This window comes from Daldinia loculata (assembly GCF_022478755.1).
Source record: "Daldinia loculata strain CBS 113971 unplaced genomic scaffold F4817scaffold_40, whole genome shotgun sequence".
In the NCBI taxonomy this organism is placed as follows: Eukaryota; Fungi; Ascomycota; class Sordariomycetes; order Xylariales; family Hypoxylaceae; genus Daldinia; species Daldinia loculata.
This window is the reverse complement of record NW_026054894.1, coordinates 115,125-138,147: the sequence shown is the minus strand read 5'-3', so window position 1 is coordinate 138,147 and position 23,023 is coordinate 115,125. Positions and strand designations below refer to the sequence as shown.

General features: G+C 47.2%; 7 protein-coding genes across 7 annotated transcripts; 3 read left to right on the top strand and 4 right to left on the bottom strand.

The window, feature by feature from the left end:
• Positions 1-3: 3 nt before the first annotated feature.
• F4817DRAFT_183752 (cysteine proteinase) lies at positions 4-3,895 on the bottom strand. The gene is made up of 4 exons (XM_049298386.1): positions 3,300-3,895; positions 2,959-3,232; positions 2,355-2,892; positions 4-2,302 (listed from the first exon to the last, which is right to left on the bottom strand). The coding sequence occupies exons 1-4, from the start codon at positions 3,672-3,674 to the stop codon at positions 238-240; spliced, it is 3,252 nt and encodes a 1,083-aa protein (XP_049157095.1). The 5' UTR covers positions 3,675-3,895; the 3' UTR covers positions 4-237.
• A 3,893-nt stretch (positions 3,896-7,788) lies between these two features.
• Positions 7,789-9,722, bottom strand: F4817DRAFT_183713 (PQ-loop-domain-containing protein). Its single transcript, XM_049298385.1, has 3 exons — positions 9,460-9,722; positions 9,002-9,339; positions 7,789-8,925 (listed from the first exon to the last, which is right to left on the bottom strand). Exons 2-3 carry the CDS (start codon positions 9,058-9,060, stop codon positions 7,914-7,916), a joined length of 1,071 nt encoding a protein of 356 aa, XP_049157094.1. The 5' UTR covers positions 9,061-9,339; positions 9,460-9,722; the 3' UTR covers positions 7,789-7,913.
• A 467-nt stretch (positions 9,723-10,189) lies between these two features.
• Positions 10,190-11,470, top strand: F4817DRAFT_317857 (NUDIX hydrolase domain-like protein; the record flags this gene model as incomplete). Its single annotated transcript, XM_049300854.1, has 2 exons — positions 10,190-10,718; positions 10,773-11,470. 2 exons carry the CDS (start codon positions 10,190-10,192, stop codon positions 11,468-11,470), a joined length of 1,227 nt encoding a protein of 408 aa, XP_049157093.1.
• A 499-nt stretch (positions 11,471-11,969) lies between these two features.
• On the top strand, positions 11,970-12,564 carry F4817DRAFT_343775 (uncharacterized protein). Its single transcript, XM_049304065.1, has one exon. The coding sequence runs from the start codon at positions 12,087-12,089 to the stop codon at positions 12,261-12,263; it is 177 nt and encodes a 58-aa protein (XP_049157092.1). The 5' UTR covers positions 11,970-12,086; the 3' UTR covers positions 12,264-12,564.
• An 11-nt stretch (positions 12,565-12,575) lies between these two features.
• On the bottom strand, positions 12,576-13,525 carry F4817DRAFT_343774 (ribosomal protein L1p/L10e family protein). Its single transcript, XM_049304064.1, has 4 exons — positions 13,501-13,525; positions 13,256-13,433; positions 13,007-13,200; positions 12,576-12,949 (listed from the first exon to the last, which is right to left on the bottom strand). Exons 1-4 carry the CDS (start codon positions 13,517-13,519, stop codon positions 12,687-12,689), a joined length of 654 nt encoding a protein of 217 aa, XP_049157091.1. The 5' UTR covers positions 13,520-13,525; the 3' UTR covers positions 12,576-12,686.
• A 2,022-nt stretch (positions 13,526-15,547) lies between these two features.
• On the top strand, positions 15,548-17,358 carry F4817DRAFT_183682 (uncharacterized protein). Its single transcript, XM_049298384.1, has 5 exons — positions 15,548-15,890; positions 15,946-16,058; positions 16,117-16,299; positions 16,361-16,679; positions 16,733-17,358. Exons 1-5 carry the CDS (start codon positions 15,690-15,692, stop codon positions 17,186-17,188), a joined length of 1,272 nt encoding a protein of 423 aa, XP_049157090.1. The 5' UTR covers positions 15,548-15,689; the 3' UTR covers positions 17,189-17,358.
• Positions 17,359-19,837: 2,479 nt separating this feature from the next.
• F4817DRAFT_183532 (uncharacterized protein) lies at positions 19,838-22,467 on the bottom strand. Its single transcript, XM_049298383.1, has 6 exons — positions 22,327-22,467; positions 22,046-22,234; positions 21,125-21,979; positions 20,826-21,065; positions 20,139-20,775; positions 19,838-20,077 (listed from the first exon to the last, which is right to left on the bottom strand). The coding sequence occupies exons 3-5, from the start codon at positions 21,838-21,840 to the stop codon at positions 20,148-20,150; spliced, it is 1,584 nt and encodes a 527-aa protein (XP_049157089.1). The 5' UTR covers positions 21,841-21,979; positions 22,046-22,234; positions 22,327-22,467; the 3' UTR covers positions 19,838-20,077; positions 20,139-20,147.
• Between the last annotated feature and the right edge of the window lie 556 nt (positions 22,468-23,023).

Genomic DNA, 23,023 nt, shown 5'->3' with positions numbered 1-23,023 from the left:
CAGGCCCGTCCTATTCGTAGCGACTTATATAGCCGGAAATCGTAAAATCATCTATCAATGCCCGCGAATACGAGAGAGAAAAGAGCGCAAAAAAAAGAAAAGGTATCCATGCTCCGAACGCGATAAAATAGGTAGGTAGGTAATTAATTGTTGAAAAGAAATACGCAATGCTGGGGGAATTTCGTTCCGTTGGGAAACGTATGATGGATGGAATGGAATGGAAGATAATATCCCTCTTTAAGTCGAGGGCTTGGCTACTGATGATGAGTCGCCGGCTGTCTTTTCGGCTGCCGAGTACTGCGGACTGCAGTCTCCCGAGTCGGAATCGGGTGTCGGAATGGGCGTCGAGTCGACGGACGACTCGGAGGTGTCTGATTTGGCACAGTCGTCTTTATCGTCTGACTTGTGAGCATCTACGTCTGCTTCGCCTTCTTCATCCTCATGTTTCTCATCCTCCTCCTTTTTAGCCTCGTTATAATCTTTCACCTCTTGATCGTCTTTCCTCCCCTCCTCATCTTGATCGCCCTTCTTCTTCTGCTGCTCGTCGTCATTATCCGGCACAATCTTCTTCTTGTGAACGAGTTCGCCGTCGACGATTTCGACTTCGTCCGTAACATCCTTGTTCTGCTTCGCGCGCTCGCCGCCGGCGTTCATCTGCGCGTTGTCGATGTCCGCGGGGCCCTTCTCGCCCATGCCGTTCTCGGCCATGTCGCCGCCCTCGAGCACGACGCGCAGGTCCAAGTCCTCGTCTTTCGAGTACACCCGGAACCCGACGATGCAGATCGCGTTCCATGGGTCCGGCATGCCTGACTCGCCGTCGCTCTCTACGGCATTGTCATTGTTAGTGGTCGCAGGTGGTGCCGTAGCCATCCGTGGCTTCTTGGACATGTCGTCCGATGAGTAGAGTAGTTCCCAGTCTTCGACCGGACTGTCGGATGAATCGCATTCTGATGAGTAGGCTTGAGGGGATGGAGGGGGTTGTTGTTTTTGTCCACTGGTCTTAGCAGGGGTGGCGTTGCCAGCAGAATTGGCCTTCTCTTGAGCAGCTTTCTCTTCGGCGACTTTCGTTTCAGCAGCTTTTTCCTCAGTAGACTTTTCCTCCGCAGGTGCCTCCTTGGCGGACTTATCCTCATCCTTCTTAGTGCCGTCGGTCTCGTCCTTGTCCTTTGAGTCGTCTTTTTGGCCGTCCGCTGCGGCTTCTTTTGGAGTATCATCTGACTCTTCCTTCGGCTTGTCTGCAGAGTCGGAACCAGCATCCTCCTTTTTGGTATCTACCGCCTCCTCGGTCTGGCTGCTCTTATCTTCGCTCTGTTTAGTGTCGTCTGTCTGGACAGCTACATCTTTAGGCTTCTCTTCTTCCTTCTTCTTGCGCTCGGCTTCCTCGGCTTCCTCTTTCTTCTTCTTCTCGGCGGCCTCTGCCTCTTCCTGCTTTTTCTTTTCAGCAGCTTCGGCTTCAGCTTTGGCCTTTTCAGCCTCTGCCTTGGCTTTTCTCTTCTCGTCCTCTGCTGCGCGCCACTTATCGCGCTTCTCTTGATTCTTCTTCGTCTGCTTCTTCGTGATGTCGCGGTTTAGATGTCGCTTTTCCCACATCTTGCGACGTTCATGCATACGCGAGGAACTCGCCTTCTTCTGGTCCGACTTCTTACGGAGCTTCGCGACCTGCTCAAGATGCGCCACGCCTTTGCTATGGGCTAAGTCGTACGCATAGCCTACTTGGGCTAGCTTCTCGTTTTCCACGCGCTTGCGGCATTCACGCTTGACAACGTCTTCGATAGAGGATATATCGGTATCGCGCTCTGCCACAACACTAATAAATACCGAATAGTTACCGGCTTCCATGCATGGTATTTCGATCGAGACGGAGCGTTCCATAAGATAGTTACCATGGGACCTGACGATGTAATCCTCACTGTCCGGGCGCCCCTGTTCATGCACTCGGAAGTGCATTCTAAAGCTATACTGTCCGTGTAATCCCTTGTAGTATCTGTCGTCAAGCTGCTGGAGCACTAGTACCAAGGGAGATTCTTTCGTCAGCTTGATATGGAATTTTTCGTTCCACTGGGCCTTCCACGGTACTTCAACACCAATCCATCGCTGGCAGCACCTCCAGTCGGGATCTCGGAAAAGACGAGTCCTATCAAAGTGTTGATATTTCTCGAGCATATCTTCATAGGTGATCCAAAAGACGGAGTCGTTTCCAAATTGGTGGCCCAGCTCATCCTTGACATCATTGTTCCATTCTTTAGAGCCGTCTGACCACGGTCCCTCCCAAATACCTTTACGGGTCTTGCCCCAGGGGTTGCTGGTTCTTTAGTTAGGCTTGTCAAATATGTTACAGGTTCAAAAAGACTTACCGGAGCTTTACTAGACGCTGACCATTTTTGAGTGTTCTAGCATCCATCACAACGTAGGCGTGTCCCTCGCGGATCCCGTTGCGATCGCCATAACCACCATCGAGTAGGCCGGTAGAACAACCAAAGAGGAACTCCTGATTCACTTTGCAAAGTTCATCCTCCCAGAAGGCATCGACATCAAGGATATCGGATGCTAGAAGCTCAGTGGTGACGCCGCCAGAAAGGTCTTCCAACCCCTCGCCGATCCAACCGCCAGATAACGAACCATAATCACCATGAGCTTTGGCATATGCCTTCTCAACTAATGCAACCCAGGTTTCATGCTGGTCTTTACACTGGCCGAAGAACAAAGCCTTGGACCCGGTCTGGTAGGTCTTACGGTATACTTTCTCGGGCTCTTCACGGTCAATCTGCTGGAGCATCTCGCGCTGCATACTTGGCGAATCCCAGCATGGCGAAGTAAGGTACAGCTTATCGTCGACGATAGAGTAAATCCATTCGCCGTCTCGGTAGAACACGAAGCCATAGATTCCGATCCCTGTTATTTCGTGTCAGCAAAATAGTAGAGAATTTGATAATGTGATGCGCCATGTTTATAACTTACGAGTATCGTATTCAACGCACATGCGCTTAATTCCGTCCTCAACGTTGGCCAATGCGCTCAAACTCGCAATGAGCCAACAGTCACCGAGTGAGCCTTGCTTCACATCCCCGGCACTTATATTCTTCATAAATGTCGGTTTCTCGAAGATCTCGTGCACTCGCTTAACAGCTTTGGGGACAGAGGTATTAGTACCAAGTCTAGAGTTCGATATGTCAAATTTGCGCGATCCTAAGTAATTCAGACAATTGCCCTTGAGCCACTTAAGGTCCCAATCCTAATAGCGCATATAATTGTCAGTTTTGATTTCCTTGTCTTAGAAGAACGACAGAACTGGAACGTACTAGGTCAAATCCTGGATCTCTATAACGGGTGTTGACACGCTTGCATTCTGCAATGATCTTCTTTACTTTGCGCGAGCATTCTTCTCTCGCACGCTCATACCCTGTTATTAGAAGTTCGTTCGGGCGCTCCGGGGTGCTTGGGAGTGGCACGGGGTCGAAGGGTAGAACCGCGAGCGCCTTGGTAAACTGCTTCGTAGTGAATCGTCTCCATATCTTATTGATGCTCTGCTGAGGCGGGGGCTTGCGCTTCTTTTTCTTCTTCTGATTTTGATTATTTGAACTGGTCGTGTTCGCTTTACGCGGGGCTTCGTCGGATTCGCTCGAGGAACTATATCCGAATCTGGTGAGGTCTCGCTGGTCTGGCAGCCGAGACATGATGAAGTCCGGTGAATTTTGGGTTATCCCACCAAATATATCCAGTCAACCTCAGGTGTATTATAGCTTCATAAGCCTTGGTGAAAATGACGGATCTTGGTATGCAATAGGAAATATAGAGTATAGAGTATCCAATGGTCAATCAACTAGGACCGGACGCGTGCTTGAATCGGTTATGCGCTTTAGACTTACAACGACCACAGTAAACCGGGAGTTTGGATATGGACAATAAGATTTTTAAAACGCCCAACGCCAGGAAGATGTTCGAAGAAAAGAAGGATTAGAAAGCACAAGGACTTTCTAGTTTACAGTGGACAGCTGACAATGGAGTCTGTGACTCGTAACTCGTACAGTCAAGCAGTTGCCACCTGGAGAGCAACGATGGGGCGTAAGCATGAACGGGAGGAGGGCATGCAGAAGAATGAATCACGCAGAACCACTCACCGACAATGAGGCAGACTGTTACCTACACAAGAGAGGCTCGAAAAGGGCAAGACCCAGCCGCCGGAATCGCCTGTTTACCATGATTGGGTAATACTCCCCTGTACCAGATGGTACCAGATGGTACCAGAGGGACAAGGCGCATCTGGCGCAATTCTCCTGAGAGACGTGGGGAAGCATCCGCCGATGACTTGGGTAGATACGACTAGTATTACACTAGGTATGTAGATACTGTTGTAGATACTGTACATTATAAGGTACGTATATAAAGCACATACAGGGACCAAGCAGCCAAGGGATCCCTGGGAGGCTGGCCGGGTTTGCAATGGCAAGGCGAGGCTCGACAAGGGGTCTTGAGAGGTAGCTGAGCAGGGATTCAGATCCGGCTTGCCGAGGAAACGCAGGACGGCTCACCGCACTCGCACGAAGCCGTAACGGGCGCGGTATGTATATGTACCCATGAACAGTAGGTACTAGAATTTAGCGGCACTAGAAACTACCTGGCTCCCTGAATACCTGACTATCAGCCTGCAGACCGCGGCCGTCTCTCGTTGGGGGATTTGGACCCCTGGTGGAGACCGGCGGAGCGATCACCGGCGGGGATAGTGTGCCAACTAAAAGGCAGACAGGCGGACAGGCAGATCCGGGATCGCCAGGGTCCTCTCTGCCTCTCCAAGTCTTTACACTAGTTTCCATTATTGAAAAAAAGGGGGTTTAGAATTTCTAGAGCAAACAGTCCTAGACCGCAAAATTGGATGACTAGCGCAAAACAAGCCATATTAGTTAAATATTAGTTGATAGTGTAGTTGAAAAGATATCTAGACTTCTAGACTCTAGATTGTGATACGGTGCGATACGGTATACCGAAGCCCCGGTAACACAGATCCGGTGGTAGATGTGTAGATATACAAAAGTACGCTCCGTAACTTGTCCGTGCAAAGAAAATATTGATGCATGAAGTCCGGGGTGGTCCAAGCACGCAACAAGAAAAAAAGAAAAAAGGGCCTGGTTCGGAGACTTATTACGTAGAAATTTCGACATGTAGAACGCGGTACAGTAATAAAGTAATAAGCGATGACTCGAAGGAAGAAGTAGGTATTATGTATTACTCGCAGGAAGTCCGTGCCAGCTGTTGTTTTCAACCCCCCACAGATCTTCATTCGTCAGCGAAAGGGGGTCGGGTGATCTCGTCTATGCATTATCTCAACACCGTTCGCTTGCGAGTCAGTCCCACCGGCAGCCTGCCTAAGCCTCAACTTCGAAGCTACCACATGGTACTAGGTAGGTATGTATGTACATCGCAGGTTCTGCCGTGTCAGTCAAAATACGGGAATCCGGGTTCTCAGTTAAAAGCAGAGTAACATGTCCAAGCCTACCTAACCAGGTATATAATCCGTATGCCCGTATAATTCTTCACATACATGTTATAAAGAGGTACTTACTTCCTTTTTCCTCTCGCTGCCGATCCGTCGTGAGGCTTGCGAATCGAACCGTGGGAATATCTTTGACCCCGTTAGCGCATCTGTATATCTGTAGTGTATAAGACGGCATAGCAAACCAATCACCTACGGCCATGTAAGTTAATGTCTGCATCTAGACGGAACACATATGAACGAAGCAATGCCATGGCACCACAAGTGGGAGTGAGCGTTAAACAACTATTTCTCTAAACCATTTTCAATTCGTCGTCAACTCCAGAAGATGATGTCGATAGTGATACAGCTCAAGTTGTGGTCCCAGCACAACATCTGCGCTTCCAGTAGCGCAGCGCAGTACATACCTAAGGTAGCGCAGGGCGTGGACCCCGTCCCCGTCCCCAGACTTTGTTTTCAATCTTGAACGATAGCGGGACTTCCGTGCTGTCGGGAACAAGGGTGCCTACATGCCTAACCTACATGGTACCCATCCCATTTAACGGTACAATCCTTTTTATTACTATGTATTTTTCTTCTATTCCTTTATCAATCAGATCATCTCTGACGAATCCCCGACGAGCTGTTGTATTACGATGCTAAGCTCATGCAAGCCAATAAATCCAGCAGCGTATAATAGTGTAACTACAAGGTAATGAGAAGTAACAAGGCGACCTACTCACGCACGTTTCCACTGGATAGGAGGCTCGTAAGGTTAGGTATGTCTGGGGATGTACCTAGTATTATTCTCATATCCGATGCTTGGTTACGTCGGCTGCAATATCGGCGGATGCCACTTAGACCAGGGCCGGTAGTTGTAGTCTGCTAGTTCTACTAAACTGCGACCCCCTTTAAGTTCTGGGCCGTCCAAGTACAGATGTGCTGGACGTTTCAAAAATTAGAGATTGACAATGATCGACTTAGGTCTTAAGTCCATCGCTGGGCTAGAATTCCACATCAAGGTATGTGGCGTGATATCGACGGCTCCTTGAAGATTTTTCGGAAGAGGAAGAGGCGAAATAAAAAAATAGGGAAATAGGAAATAGGGATAAAATACATGACAAAAAAAATACTAAACGGACTTTTGAAGGGCATGCCGAAAACGGCGGCGCGTCGCAATCTCGAGCCGAGTCAGCTTAGGTAGTACTTTGGCAGTTCTGGCAGTTCTGGATTGTCGATCAGATCAGCGAAACCCACTTGGCGCCGTCGACATTTGACACTTGTTAACTTGAGTCGATAAGCGGCTGAACCTAGTAAATTCCCCCTAAACCCCCCTCCTAATTGATCTATCCCATCTCCTATCTCTTTGACTCATGTCCAACGCATCGCCTTCGTTGAACAACGGCGATACAACAAACGCATCGTGGTTACAGCCATGGGTGACTTGGACGACTGTTTGGTATATCACGACAGGAGCATTGAAATAGGTAGTAGACAGTAGACTCACATATGGTGAGAGGTCGTGAAACGGGCGTGCGTGCAAGGTTTCTCCGTAGTCTACGAGATACGAAACTCCGGCAACGTTTGACTTAGTACAGATTTTTGACGAGCCAATGATAATGTCCGAGAGTATTTGCTTCAATAGTATCAATCTGTGCATCGTATCAGCGAATTAAGCTTATTGCTGTCTTTGTTATATGCTATCTACTTACCCTGGTGGATCTAACAATATTGACCTGTGTGATCCTTGATCCCTCCTATCTCTCTACTAGGTTAGCGATGAGGTAGCCAAATAATACGTTAGGTTTTTATTTATTTATTTATTTTACCAAGCATACCTAGGTAGATACTCAACTAACGGTCTGGTAACGTTGAAAGCGAACGGTTCCATAGGATACTCAAGCATGACCTCCAGTGAAGGCGCCGAGCAGTACTATCATCGATAAGATAAGTATGATTGCATCTCGCCGTCTTTAGAAGTATAGAGTAGTGTTCCATAAGGAGGACTATGCTATAGTCATCTATTCGAAGGTACTGCGGAATAGATTCGATGGCAGAGCCTAGGTAATATAACAAGACGGTAGAGGTAACTATTGCACATGGCCTCATGAAAGGAGCGAGAAGAATATATAATTGTTTGAAATAAAGGATTGAGTAATAGAAAAGTAGCTTTTGGTTCCATATTCCTTGAAGCATTGCTGCATATCCTAACTGTATCTCAAAGAATAATATAGTACACCGTCCTAAGTATCCCTATTTGGTATTAAGAATGCAACGTCTTGTTAGTAGCCTAGCTACACACTTATAAGTTTTCTTTTAGATCAAGGGAGAATAAATGTTATCCCGAACTCCATTACCCTTTTCCGCCTTTTCCGTTCCAGTACCAAGTCCATTTCGTAAGCCGGTGAATGCAATTATTAGTATGGCGTGCTGTTATTGCTCCAGTTTATGGAATATATGGAAGACCAGAACCAGTCCGCTGTAGGAGCGGCCGGCCATCGAGTTGCTGTTCATCAGCAATGGTTTCTTCATCTTCGATTGCCTCTTCTTCGTCCGCTAACTCATCCTTACTATAGATGAAAAACTGAGCGAATATGCCCAGGTCTAAGAGCAATGTCCCTAAGCTACCAGCTAACCAACTGGAGTTGACAAGTATGTATCTCCCATATATCCGCTCTGCCTCGCCAGGCTGGCATTGTGATTTGGCACAGTGAGGCTCGTAGGCGAAGATCGAAAGGACATAGGTCAAATTTCCCAGGCAAGCAAAGAGGAAGAATAAGATGCTTACACCTTCGGTTGATTTGCGACGCCAATTAAGCAGCAATTGGGGGAGCCTCGACCCAAGGTAGAGAAGAGCGCATAGCCAACCGAAGATCTGACCCCAAAGATCGAATGAAGGAAGACTCTCGTCCGCGGGTGAATCGTGCTGACCGTTTGAATACTGTCTGCTCAACAACCATCCAACCACGCCCGCTACGCAGACCATAAGAACAGCCACCAAATTCCACATTATTGACTGTAGTCTCGTTGGCGTACGCGGGGGCGTGATCGGAGCCTCCGACACCATTGGCACAGTCGGATTCAGATGAGACCAATCACTGCCTCTTCTTTCCCTCTCATGAAAGTGGCCATTTAACAATCCTGTTATCTCAGTAGGCTCACCGACAACTACGACGTTTGGCGGTTTCGGCGGGGATGACGGGATTTCGTCCTTCCATGTAAAACCCTTGTAGTAGAAGCATTGCGCCAAAAGAACGAAATCGGCTATCGTGTAGTAAAATGCTAGGATGAGCATAGTCGGCAGTACACCTTGAAGTATGGCACCGAGTATATTGAAGACATCGCCAAGCAGCCAGAGGATGATAAAGGGAACGGACAATCCATCGGCGGAACCTCGTCGGAAATTTTCTATGATCTGGGGTGAGAAAACTACGACCCATGCCGCAATCGAGATGGAGCTACGAAAAAACCACGAGACGTTAGCGAGGAGAGAAAAGTTAGTTTATATAATTTAATATGAAATGCTCTGCTCACCCGCAGATACCTGATATCGCTTCGACATCGAGGTTTAGAGGCTCCGTAGGAGGAGCCATCAGTAGCGCAAGTTCAGGGGATAATAGCTGTGTAATAAGACCGACGTCAGGGGTAACCAAAGCTCCAATGGCACATAGAAAAGGTGTCAGTGAAGATAATACACTAGGTAGGTTAGCACGTGTAAGCTTAGAGAGTAAAGTATGATATCCAATATCCAATTATGAATACAACTACAAGTTACGGCCAGAAAGAAGTTGTTCGCGAAAGGAATTTTCAAGATTGACGGAAATGGGATGTTGCGCCATAGCGGCGGGCGGCCCCCGGAACAAGAAAAGTTTCTGTTTCTAAAAGTTAGCTGCTGCCCTGATGACGCACAAGCCTTACCCCACATGCATGCACCCTGCGAGGATGCTGAACCCTTTTGAATTTCAACGCCGATAGGGCTAACCGTTACACACCTAATGTTGTCCCGGATCTCAAACAAGAACTTCCCCGTAAACAAGATTTCAAGATCCTCGAGATTGGAACCCGCCCGATAGTCTTCACGTACTATAATTCTTAGCGTGGATTTATATTTGCTTAATACCTCAGAACTCAAAGGATTCATCTCTTCATCAACAAACAATTAGGAAATATATAAGCTGACGATATAATTACTTTAGGCTTTTGAAAACCACTTTACTTGCAACATCGGTACCTACGTGTTCCTGCAGCTTAGGAGGTATGTACTTACCGACCTCTAGGTACCTTGTATGTAGCTGAGAACTCGGAGCCAATGGCAGAAAGGGGTAACATACTTTTCCCGCAAAACGCCGGCCATCGGTATCGGCGAATCAGACCAACAGCTACCTATTGAGCTATCGCCATCGTGAAATAACCCCACTATACTATGTAATCGGGAGTCTTTTATGGTACATATCAGAAAGAATAACTCTGTATTACCAATCAACAGATACACATCCCGCATAGAAAATAACGTGTAATATTTAATAGTTACTAACTCCCCAAAATCCGGGCCGACCCGTTATTATTTGGTTGTTACTTAAAAGGTTAGAGTCTTCCTCGTATTTATTTTTTGTCAATACCTATAATTACTACCTATATATCCAGCGGGCTTCGTTAAAGAGCCCAACCAACCCCACATCAGCAAGCCTCCAACCTGAAAACAATAAGAAACATCAAAGCGTAATGGGGCACCCGACTCCGGATCTCCCGGTCCTTGCTGAAGACGACTCAATGTTGTCGAGGAAATTCGGCCGCGAGGTCGCCAACTACTTTAGCGGTAGCCCATTGAACCGAATCTCATTTCTCAGGACCGATTATGGCTTTTTGCGCGCTGCCTTCGCTCATCCTAGCGCGGCATTTTTACTACTAGATAACTTGTCGCCGCTTGCTAAAGACCACGCAAACTTATCCTATGTTGCTAGAGATGTAGTAGTGCCGTTGACGGGAGAGGAGCCTTTCAAAGAGTCTGAGCAGGAGCAGCTTAAAGACTTCAACTCGGCTATTACACAACCTGTCGTCCTCTTCCTCGGTATCGATGAAAAGAAGCCCGACTTCCAGTATCGTGATTACAAAGGCAAACCGTACTTTGCTGTCGATGTCACGCCTAAGGGTACCATCGAAGCCAAAGCTAAGAGTATCGTGGATATTGTTAAGGCCAACGGTGTCTCTTTCATCGATGGGAGGAGGCTTCTAACTTTAAATGCCCCAGATGGTGCGTACTAGCGTAATTGTATTCTACAAAGATAATATGCTCACAATGAAGTAGCGGCGATATTCGCAGAAGCTCGTGCTTTGCTTGACTGGAATAGCCGGAACCCGTTCTGCGGTGGCTGTGGTCAGCCAACCACGTCTATCAATGCCGGCTGGAAACGGTCCTGTCCGCCGACAGACCTAGCAGGCGTTCCTGAAGGCGGTGCACCAAAGGAGAGAGCCGACTGCCCCACTCGGCATGGTATAAGCAACCTCTGTTTCCCGCGGACAGATCCTACCGTCATTATGGCTGTAGTTTCGGCTGACGGCACCAAAATCCTTCTTGGTCGAAACAAGCGGTTTCCTCCGTTTTGGTTCAGCACACTCGCAGGGTTCCTCGAGCCTGGAGAGTCCATCGAGGAGGCGGTCCGTCGTGAGACTTGGGAGGAGAGCGGCGTGACGGTAGGACGCGTTGTGATTCATAGTTCGCAGCCGTGGCCTTATCCCGCCAACTTAATGATCGGCGCGATCGGCCAGGCCACTCCTGGCGGCGAGACGATCCATCTTGGCCACGACGAAGAATTGACCGACGCCAGATGGTTCTCCTTCGATGAAGTAAGAGAAGGCATAGCGACTGGAGTTAGCGGTCTGGGAGACCCAGCCCCAGCTGGATACAAGGAGGGAGCTTTAAGATTGCCTCCGCAGACAGCTATTGCTAACCAGCTGATCCAAGCGGTCTTAAACGGCTACCTAGGCGCAGTACCCAAGATATAAACGATCTCATAGCGGTTACAAGGGATGGTGTTGCCCTCTTATAAGACACGAGGTGTCTGGTTATAGGAGATGAGGTGTTGATTTGGACTCTGGGTCCTTGATACAGCATGTGAAGTGATTCATAGATAGAATGGAGAACTAGACATAGACCATCTAAACTTGCAGCAGAGCGGAAGGGCAATAGACACATGCAGTTAGAGACTAGGTACAGCGAGCTAGCTATTTAACGAATTTCTGGGCTGTATATAGATGTTGATAAATATAAAAGGCCTTTAAACTAATACTTGTCTATTGGAGTCTCATCTGATATATTAGGAGCGGTTAAGCTGTGGTCATGCTTTGCGAAAAAATAATTTTATCACTCTTGAGCTTCGCGCCTGCGGAACGAAACGGTACTTAGGTACATAACCCTTTAGTAGTGTATCATATCACGTGCAATCTTTTCAAACTTAGTGGGTCCATCCAGTGGTTGGGTGGGCGCCGACGGTATGCCCCACCTCGAAAAAGGCCTTTAAATATTTTCTCTGCGCGCCTCGCCTTTCAAAATTTTCTTCTTTTCCTTTCCTCATCATCAGTATGGGTTAAATCTACATCGTCAAATGTTTATTTAATTCAGATGGAGGCTCCACTACGGTGGCTTGCTGAGGGTTATCATCTTATTCTCTATGGGTTTCCTTCCGTTCCCGGCCTCCTTTATCAATTTGAAAACGCTCTTCCTAATCAGCCGCCGACGCCAGCTCTTCCTGGTTCGCGACTGTGGGGTGTTTCCTACATTTCCTGTCGAGATATTTAGTTTTATTGTTCGATTTCCGATTCTACGCAATTAATGGCTTCTGGGCTATTTGAATTGAAAATAAATCATCGTAGTTGGCTAGGAATTGCTGTAGAAATAGCCTGGAAGAAGGCCACCGTAAAAATTTGCAAATAGCCAGCTTATCAAGCGCAAGTAGATATCCAGACGTGGGAACTAGACTGTGTTTCGAGAATTTTTCTGCGAAGTGGCTCGTATGAGACCTTTCCCACAATCGTGACTTAGTTTAACCCAGAACTACGTACGAGATCACGAGATGCATGGGAAATTTATTACAATCATGGAACAGAAATCTAGTCTGGGAGGTTCAGTTTATTTGCCCTATCTGAGCGCTGTGACTACAATCCTAAGTGCTAGCGCTACCAGTACTACGTCCTCCAGTGACGTATTATGCCGAAACAGCGTCTAGTAAAGGCGCTTAGGGGGAGACATGGTAGCCTTGATGGTCAAGCTACCGACGTTCTGCCAGCCCTTCTTCAGCAACGAAACAAGGTAGTTGATAGCCAACATGATGTTGCCAACTAGCTCATCCTGGGTCATGCCAACGTTTCCGACGGCGACACCCATGCAGAGAACCTTCTTGAGCTGGAACTTGATCGTGGACTTGACTTCGTTGATCTTGCCAGTGAGATCATCGGCGTGAGAGACAGGGGTAGGGAATTTACCAGCTGAAATAGAATCGTTAGCTTTTATCTCTATCGAATGATATACAGATTTTCACTTACCCTTGGACAGACCAGGACCCAAGAGACGAGGAATCTGCTTGATCAAAGCCTCAGAAGCAACGAAAGCATCGTACTTGCGAGCGAGCTTCTTGATAAGCTTCTTGTTCTTGTTGAGCTTCTTCAAGTCATCAGCAGACATAGCGTCGACACCACCGTGCTTAGCACGGTCAAGATCGTGCTGGTCACCCAAGATGCTATATCCCACATGTAAGCCAATGTTGATTTGACGATAGACAGGGAATGTAATACCAGATGGTCATGTTAGGGCGAGGGATGGCAGGCAGCTTGATGGTGCCAGAGAAACGCTTGTCACGCTGAGGGTCATAGTTCTTGAGGCCGATCTGGAGTTCGACGGTCTCGAGGAAGTTCCGCTTCTTGGTGTTGAGAGAGTAGTCAAGCAGTTCGCTGACGTTGGTACGCACTCCGGCTGTAGCGGGGTAGAAATGTCAGTATATTATCTCTATATCCGTTGGAATAATTTATAATTGACATACCGACTGTGATTTTAGACATGATGACAGTCTTCCAATAGAGGGGCTCTAATGGTGAGGATTATTGCGTAAGTTGGTGTTTGAAAATTGGAAAAACGACGCTGCTGCGAAACTGCGGAAGTGGGAGGATTTTAATTTTGTGATTTTGCCAACTTTTGTGGGCTAACCTCCATCGAATAAAAGTGGAGAGTGCTAAGTCCGAAGCACTACGTACCGATATGTGACTGCCTCTCCAGTCACATATCGGTACGTAATCGCATTTCGTGCATAACTTGCATTGATGTTTTATACAACAATTCGCTTCTCAACCTCATTCTCGGGAAGAGCTTGCGAAATGATTTCTCAAGTCACCTGCTACATATCGTACATATGGTAATACAACAGCAACCCTACATTTTCAGCCCAAGGATTCAACTCTATCTTCAGGCCCTACGCACGCAGTACTGAATTCTGTAGCCGAGAGGCGCTGTTTGAAAGGCCAATCGAGTTTTAGGATTCGTACCCCTACGCCATGAAGGCAGAAGGCTTTGGGCTTAGACAACCATAAGTACGCCATTGTTACCTCCTATGAAACATGAATATGTATGCGCCAACTTTATTTACGGCGTATTGTTGGGTATTACAATGCTGGTCTTACGTTGGTACGGGGTCTGTACGATTTCGTTTTAATGCGTTTTCGGATCGACGGTAGTGCTTGATCTGGGTCTATCGTAATCGTCGTCTAAGCCTTATGGCTGCTGGCCTTATGACTGGCTTGGCGACCGACCTCATATCCTAGCTGTAGCTCGCATCTATTAGAGCCAGTTCGACCAACCGCTTTCGGAGTTCTTACTTTACCACGGCTCAACTGCTCAAGGACAGTCTAGACATACATCTGTCAATACGATCCTGTACAGATATTAGAAGTCCGTGTTACTTCTTGTACGACTCGAAAATCCATTATCCGACAGGCCTCTGATACAAAATACCGAACTGGTGAAAGTTTGAGCTATCACTTACAGGTGTTCTACCAACCGAAGATCTGTTGGTTAGCAGTTATCGATCCAAGGGGGTGGGATAATGGTGACGTGAAATTCTGCAGCCCTCCTTCCTGCGGTGCAACATCCCTCCTACACGATATGCGCGCTTTCGGGGACTATAGAGGCGATCGCTTTCCATGCTCCGAATGCCTTACCAAACGCCACTCAGCTCTGGTCCACAGTTGGATCGTATGAGATCCCGAACGGATCAATCCTGTTAAGATTATGTAAGTAAAGGTGTGATACCATCTCGCAACCTAAACGGGAGAGCCGAGTCTAAACGCATCCGCGCGGCTCTCTGTCGACGGCGTCCCTATCTGTTATTATGTGCGAATTCCGCACTCCTTTCAACATATTCTCGGGTTCCGTGAGATGTATAGTTGATATCGATCTAATCTACAAGCACATGGACGAAAGTATGTGAAACTGATATCACCCATGAGTTAAAATTTCGACTATTAAATCACAGACTTGCCAAGTTCTATCGCCAGTTTACTGATCTTGATACTTGATAAGCGCCCCTTTGGCTGACATGGGTCTCGGCATGCAAGCCATAAGTGACCTGCATCCATCTACCCGTATGTAGGCTCTTTACGCTATCTCTTCTCCCCAGATACTATTTTTCGGCCCCCGTGCGGTGGGGGCAGAAGCCATCTATCGATCAATACGGGAAACGTATGAATACTCATAACTGCCTCGGACCGTTTCCAAGTGGAAGAAATGTCTGGGATGTTCCGACGACCCTTATCGCCATCGAGGATCTCACCCGTAGGTACGTGGCAATATTAAAACTTAACGATAGCAACTATTTATTTACATTTAGTAAGTTCATATTGGACGTATTCTCTTATGTCTAGGTCGTGGAATGCCCAACACCATTCGAAATAACGGGATCATATATGCTGTCCTAACATCTTCTTAGTCCGGGGATTGACCCAGACGATATTCACCCACATAATGTAACGTGTAAGGCTTGGATTCCCTGCATTGATAAGTTGGACATCATAAGAACCCTGCATCTCCATCTTGAAGTCGGTCAACTGAAGGCGGCTCGGACCTTTGTTGGTCAAGGCTACCTATCCCCACGAGGGTGGTGTACGTCACCGTGGAAGCTTTTTATGAACACATCTCTCGAGGTATCCTGTGGCCCGGACCAAAGAGTACAAATACAAGATGCGACTACCTCTCATCACGGTTCTCACTAGCCGTTCAACACCAAACCATCCTGGACCAGAGACGAAAGGACACCTTGGAATGACCGTTGGCATCATACTTGCCAGTGTGGTCACGATTACTTTAACCATTCGCTTATATACCCGTAAGTGGTTAACTCGGGGATTCGGGCTTGACGATATCTTCATTATACTCGCATATGTATGTCGGAGTTTTAATGACACTATAGTCCATTGCACTCACTAATATTCGGTAGTTCCCTTCCACCGCATTCACTTTAATCGGCATTATCACCGAGGAGAAGCTTCAGCGGAACCATCACAATAGGAACGGGGAATCAAATCTCTCTACCGATAGCCTACAAATAGTGTAAGCCCTCTTCCGTTTCCAATCTAGTAACATGTGTGTAAGCTGAATAACATACTAGTTTCGCCAACCAAATCCTGTTCGACTTAGCCACTAGTTTAACCAAGTTATCAATACTCATCCTGCTCTACCGGCTCACAACTGCGGCGAGGGATCGTAATGTGACTATTGCCGTATTGGTATTAATAGGGATTATTGGCGTCAATTGCTTCGTCTTCATCCTTGTCAGCTTTCTCCAATGCATGTACGTTTACTAGTACGCAGAGAATAACCTGATATTTATATCTAACTACCTAACCTATTAGACCTCTATCAGCCTTTTGGGATCATTCGGTCCGGCCACAACATTGTATCGATTGGGCTGCTCACATGCTCGCAGCTAGTATCATCAATACCATCACCGACTGGGTCGTCGTACTCATACCCATCTGGGTGGCCCTTGGGTTAAACTTGCCTATCAGGCAAGTCGGTATAGTTATCTTCCTATTCGGGCTCGGTATTCTCGCAAGTTCCGCGGGAATTGTGAGGAGCTACTATGCGTGGATTTTGGCTTTTCATTCCGATGATATCAAGAATCGCAGGGATGTCTGGCTTACCAGTATTGTTGAGTTGAATCTCGGTATAGTATGTGAACGGTATCGTCTATATATTTAAGCTCTCGCTAATACGATAACAAGATATGTGCTTCTATTCCGGCTATGAAGCCATTTTTCGCAACCTATCTCCCAGGGATATTAAAGTCTTTACGACAACGTAGTTCTATGACGGTCAGGGATAGAATACCACTGACACATTCACCGTCTTTTACGACCTTTATTGATCAGTCAACGTCGTCATCGTCTTTTCTTCTACGGCACCTAGCGCCGTTATCTGCCAGTCATCAACGTGTCAACCTCAATAAACCATTGCCTCCTATTATACCTCCCCGGTATGTCGATCTCGAGATGCAATCGGAACCTGAAGAGGAGTTAAATACATCCTACCGCTCACCACAAATACCTCCTCGTAGCTATTACAGGGCCGATATATCAGCGAGCAACTTACAACCGAGAGATTGGATCTTCATCATGTATCAAGCGGGTAATGACCTAAGGCTTATCCAGCAGATACCTAATCGCGCCGAATTGCCTTAATTCATACTAACAGTTACGCGTCATGCGGGTTACTTTCAATATCGTTAACACCGGCGTTTAATAGGCATCAGGGCAGGGGGGTTCTTAACCACGCATTGCATGGGTCTTGGTTCGTTCATTTGGGGGTATCAGGCCAGAATTTACATCGTGGTTTAGATCAGTTTCAAGTTCTTAAAGGCATACACGCAGTTTTGAGCAAGGACGACTGTTTAACTGTGTTGACACAGACTCGCGGGTTGCTATTATGGAAGTACTCGCTTCCACTCGTTGAGACTCAATGAGAACATTCAGACTGAGACTGGCTTAGGCTTTCCCCCTTTCCTAGGTTTAGGGGTAGACATGGGAGGCCGGTTTGATTTAGAAAATACCAATCGCTCACATCTAGACATAGGTCGTCTATACTCGTTTCCTACAGCTTATCGCTCTCACCTACTGGGCGCTTCAGGAGGGGAAGGGGTCTACTACATGTTGGACCATAGTGCACACCTATCTACCGAGGGTACTTGGGTGATAAGGAGGCCATCTTGGAGAAACAGAAATAAATCATAAACATGATCTATGTTTTGATCATCCTCTTCGCGTGGGATCTAGCGATGTGCATCCTTAAAAAAACCGCATATGTCCAAATGACCTATGTTGGTATGTACCTACCTATGCATGTTCATAGGAAGGCTGTAAGTATGTAACCAAGGTGGTATGCATTGCAGCGTTAGGTAGTAATTGGGGTTTCAAGGTGTGTGTAGTCGTAGTCTAGGGGTTTGGTACTCGGTTCTGTAAACAATTCGCTCCACCCTAGAAGGATTCGGTGCGTGAAACAGATGTTCGATCTGGTAGGAGTCCTTTCACTGCTCTCCTCTCTTGCGGCTATTGGCGGGGCTGTTGGCGAGGGCAGGTTTTCTATAACGTGCTTTACATGTCTCCACGGTCATCATAGTACACCTACCTCGGCGATTAACGGCCGGAGGATCAGGGTTTGGTGAAATCCTCCATATTTGGGACTTGGATGATGCTACAGGTGCATGAACAATTAATGATAAGCCCACGTCATATGGTCTGCCTCTTGAGTTAATCGATAATTAGGATCATCCATCGCCGTGATAACCTCGTAGTCTCGACTCATGTTCGGTTGAGTAAAATCACGTAGTTATCACGCCCCTATTACATCTGTGAATCACTAGGTTTTCTATAGATCCTTATTTATGCTATATAGAGTGCCCAGCCTCCAAATCTAAGTATCTGGTGTCATCGATGCTATGTACTTTTTTATATCTTACGGAACTCTAAGCTTAAGTTACAGAGAACAGTAACCATATATACTGAGAAGATTCTTTATTCTGGATGTCTTATCTATAATCATAGCCTATATCTGTAACTCACCAGGTCTCAACATGAGCTGTTTGATTATGAGATCGGTATTCTACCTAACTATGATATTGACTCATACGTTTAGACCATATGGAATCGAGGCACGAAGCCCGTCTATTAGAACCGGGGTCATATCCGAGGCTTCTTAATGTAAATAGGCGCAACGGAGTGGCTTAAGGAGTGACACCCGCTGGCTACGGTACGACGGACATCTTATAGACCTATATCGCTTGAAGATTGCCCGTAACTATAGTTGGCCTCGCCAGCAAGAGACTAGAAACCCAAAGATCCAACTGTCTTCATGCACTTGCTCCAGCGTGATACGTCTCGAATCGCTAAACGTATTAAGCCTAGGTTACCCAGTCTCCAAGTTCTGCTTATCACTATGTGCTATGTCACACCTGCGAGACCGCACGGGTTCCCGCTTCTGCTCCCCTTCCGTACCATCCCATACTCCCCCCCCCTTCTTACGAGCCACATCGACGCCTATTAATAGACCTTGTACGAGCTATCTATATTATCAAAACCTATTTCCGGATCTCCGCTGCCTAGAACGCCACATTCCTTATCGAGATATCGAGAATCAGCCTTGATTTTATATAGATGCCTGCTGGGTAGGTTAAGTACTCCCCCTCTACATAGAGACATAGGTGACATTGTACTTCGCAACATGATGAGTACTGGGAATCATACCTGTAGAACTATCCGTATTTATACTCAGGGTCATATTGCTAAGTACTACATTCTCATATAAAGCTAAGACATAGATTAGGTTCCCATTGGAGCCCTCATGGTAAGAATATATAGAGTCAGGTACTCTAGCGCTATGATGGGCAGAACTAGGACCTATGTGAATTATGTATTCCTCAAGAGCTTAGCAGTCCATATTTCACTCCTCACTCTTTCTCCAGGGACAACCACAATCTTTAAAGTATCCACGAGACGGAAGACTACAAAAGGAACACTTTTATCAAGGCTATGGACGATAGTCGTTCTTCGACTGCTAACTAAAACACTTCAAATATCAAACTTCTAAATATAGCTCTGCTATTCTAGACTCAACACCCCGCGACGCAATATCAAGTGCCATCTATTCAGGTCACCTGTACCGATAATGGCCTCCTCTATCACCACCTTGTGGTTACAAATCTTCAACAATCGACCACCGGGGCGACGGTTACTTTGATCTTCACCGTAGCCGCAATGGTCATCATGCCCTCTCGTGGCATATCCTCATCTTCTCAGGCATATACATCCTGGATCAACTCTCGCCATCCTTTGGCATGTCCTTGGTTCCAGTTCTCAATCCGGGAACTCTACAATCAATGAGAGGCAGCGCCGGAATCCCTGGGGTCCTAATGCCGGATTTGGCTTGGAGCGTGGTTTTCCACATATTCCTCGTGGAGCCTGGCTAGGCTCCGTCGCGGTCTCCTGACCAGCGGAAGTAAAAGTAAAATTAGAAGTCTGCACTTGCAAATTCCTTGGCTTGTAAAAACATCCATGGTCCGCAAGTCTCACTAGTGGCTGCGAGATATTAAATTAGCTATATTGGACATAAAACAACGTGGGAGTTATCATCACATACATTCTTCACTTAGCGAGAGTGGTGTCCGTGAGATCGCCTGTACGAGTCCTGGGTGCTAGACCCTTTGTTGGAAGAAAGCAACTTCTGGGAGATCTTTCCCATGGCTGCCAAGTGATCCCTGGCCTCAGAGATGTTTTGCAGGTAGTCAAAAGCATCCGGGACGCTAAATTCCTGGAGGTATGTCTGTAGAGCCTTGTGGTGCTGGTACCATTCATCCACCATGGGTTGCTCAGCGGCTCTCATAGCTGCCTCTGCTGCCTGGGCATATCTGGAAGCATGCTTGCGGCTGCTGGTGCTGTCTACGGAATCCTTGCTCTTTCGCTTCCGGCCCTTGGCCGAATGTGCGGAAGAGCCGTGTCCGGACGGGGGAGATCCACTGACGGCATTGAGAGAATTTCCATTATCATTGTGGACGCGTCTCATATGGTCCTTTAGGTTCCACTGGCGCGGAAATCCATTTCCAGGAACAGCACGGTCACATCCATCGTATGTGCAGAGGTAGGGCTTGTCACCATGGCCATGCATAGCATGAGCTTCGCGTTCATGTCGGAGGAGACATGCGGTAGAGGAAAATCGAGCATTCTCGCAAGATTCGATCTTGCATCGGTATGGCTTCAAGTGCGAGTCGACAAATTTGCTATACTTCGGTTAGATTTGCAGGCGCGACTAAGGCAATTGGGGACTGACTCGTAGTTGCACTTGAGCTTCTCGGGCTTGTGGTTGCAACTGGACTGACCCTCAAAAGGGCAGTGAAATAGCCCGTCGGTTTGCGGGTAGGCGTTCTTGTACAAGGGGTGGTCCCGAGCAGAAGACTCACCGTCGCCGCTGGAGCGGCGCGAGAAAGCAGGAGGCAATGCAAACATATCGTCTGGCAAAACAACTCCATTGGGGTCCTCTGTGGTCATCAAGCCCATCTGGCGATCGAGGCTAATGACGTTCTCTACGTCAGAGTGTTTCCAAATGTCATAGCGCATTGTTTAACATACCTTGGCGAAATGCCATCCATAATAGGCGAAGAGTCATTAGTTCGCGTGGGCGAAGAATCCATAGGTACAGACCACGCATCCTCACCGGGACCGGGGGTAGAAATCCGAGACTCAACGGGGCTGAGTGAGCTCCACGTAGTAGCAGCAGGCGAGTTCCCCGTAAGGTTAGCCTCGAAGTTCAGCTGCATCTGGGTTGGGTCGATGTGCTGTTGCGCCATTCCTGACGAGAGAACAGCAGGAGAGTAGGGAAGTCCATCCGCGGACAGGCTTACACTGATGGGAAGCGTTGGGTAGAACATCTGAGAAGATACTGAATGGGTATCTGAATCCTGGAGGAGATATGCATCCATCTGTGGATTACCTGTCATGTCAAAATTCGGCATGTGCGAGACTTGAGGTAGTCTCGGCCGGCTCTTGTGAGCAGAGGGCTTAATTGTTCTGTTCTTGTGGCTTCCAGAGGAGCCTCGCGAGCTAATCCTCCGCATGGGCTCTGTGGTAGGAGCTTGGGCCTGCTCCGCGGCAATCCATTTGCTGGTCATATCTTCCACGGCTTCATTCGGGTCCTGTCTGGGAGTAACTTGTCCATATGAAAAATGGAAATCCTCTTCTCCATTGAAGTTCTGTGTTCCTTCAGCTGTTGTGTCCCATACTGAACCATGGAGGTCTGCATGTCCCGTCTGAGAATAAAGAAAAGATCCGCTGGAATTGGCAAGCATATTTCCTTGGGAAAAAGAGCTGTAGTCACTGAGGTTGAGGTTAGTGTTCTGTTTTCCACTAGCCGGTGGTGAAAATCACGAAGATGTGCCCCAAAACCAAGTACAAATGAAATACTTTCAGCATGGCACAACTTTGTTCCTGTTGTCGCGATATTGGTTAGTTTTTCAACACCTTTCGCTTGAGTAGGGGGCAATGTGTACAAACCAGACTGAAGTGTCGTGTGCAAACTAAGAATCCAAAACAGGACCCAGAGAAAACGACAGAGAGAAAATGCAATCCCGAGATGGATGATCCAAGTTGTAAAAACGCATTGGCCTAAACAGTAAACTGAAAAAGCATATGTAGAAAGGAAATCCGGCTAGATAAAAACCAGGGAATTCCAGATCGAAGTGCCTATTAGAGCACGAAGAGTTTGATGTTAGTTACATACACGCGGTCAATCAGATATATTAGCCGATCGAGTCGGCATGCAATGGCATACGTACTGTAGTCGAGAAGGCAACAAGATGTGCAAATCCAGACGTTGGCAGTTCCTTTGGCGAAGAAGCTAGGTGTACCCCAGGGTCCTTGGTAAAAGCGACATCGCAATACTGCTCCTTAAGGGGTTTCCAGAAGAGAAATAATCCTTGGCTCAAGTCGAAATGTCGTTTATCCTATGATCAAATCCGAGGATCCAGAGTACAAGTCAAGCGTTGCCCGATACTACCACTGAATGTGCGAAGCAACGCAGCAGAAACGAGAGCGTCCACTCGTGAACCAGAGTTGTTGTTGAAGTGTCCAAAGGTAAAGTATGACTAGAAAATCCATTGATCCGTACTAAAAATTCCTGGGCAAAGTCCGTAAAGCTCGAAGATCAATTCACAACTGGTCCATGGGATGAGGTCCTATCCGGGTCTGGTAACAATGCAATACTTTTCACTGGTGTCCTTGGAATCTATCCTGGGGTTGTTGTCTGTTGTCACAAATGTTCTTCGCGGGCGATACTCACCGTAGGTTTAATGAGAGCTGATCTCTGATAATATCTGTTCCATCTGAGAGACGTGGAGTGGTCAAGCTTAGACAATACAAGTATTGACTTTGCTACTCGCAAGGAGCCTCAGATATTGTCCTCGGTTTGAATCCTAGGAAGATTGTCCTCCGGCATCCATCTGGCTCCATTTCCTTGAAGATCCTGTCCTGGAA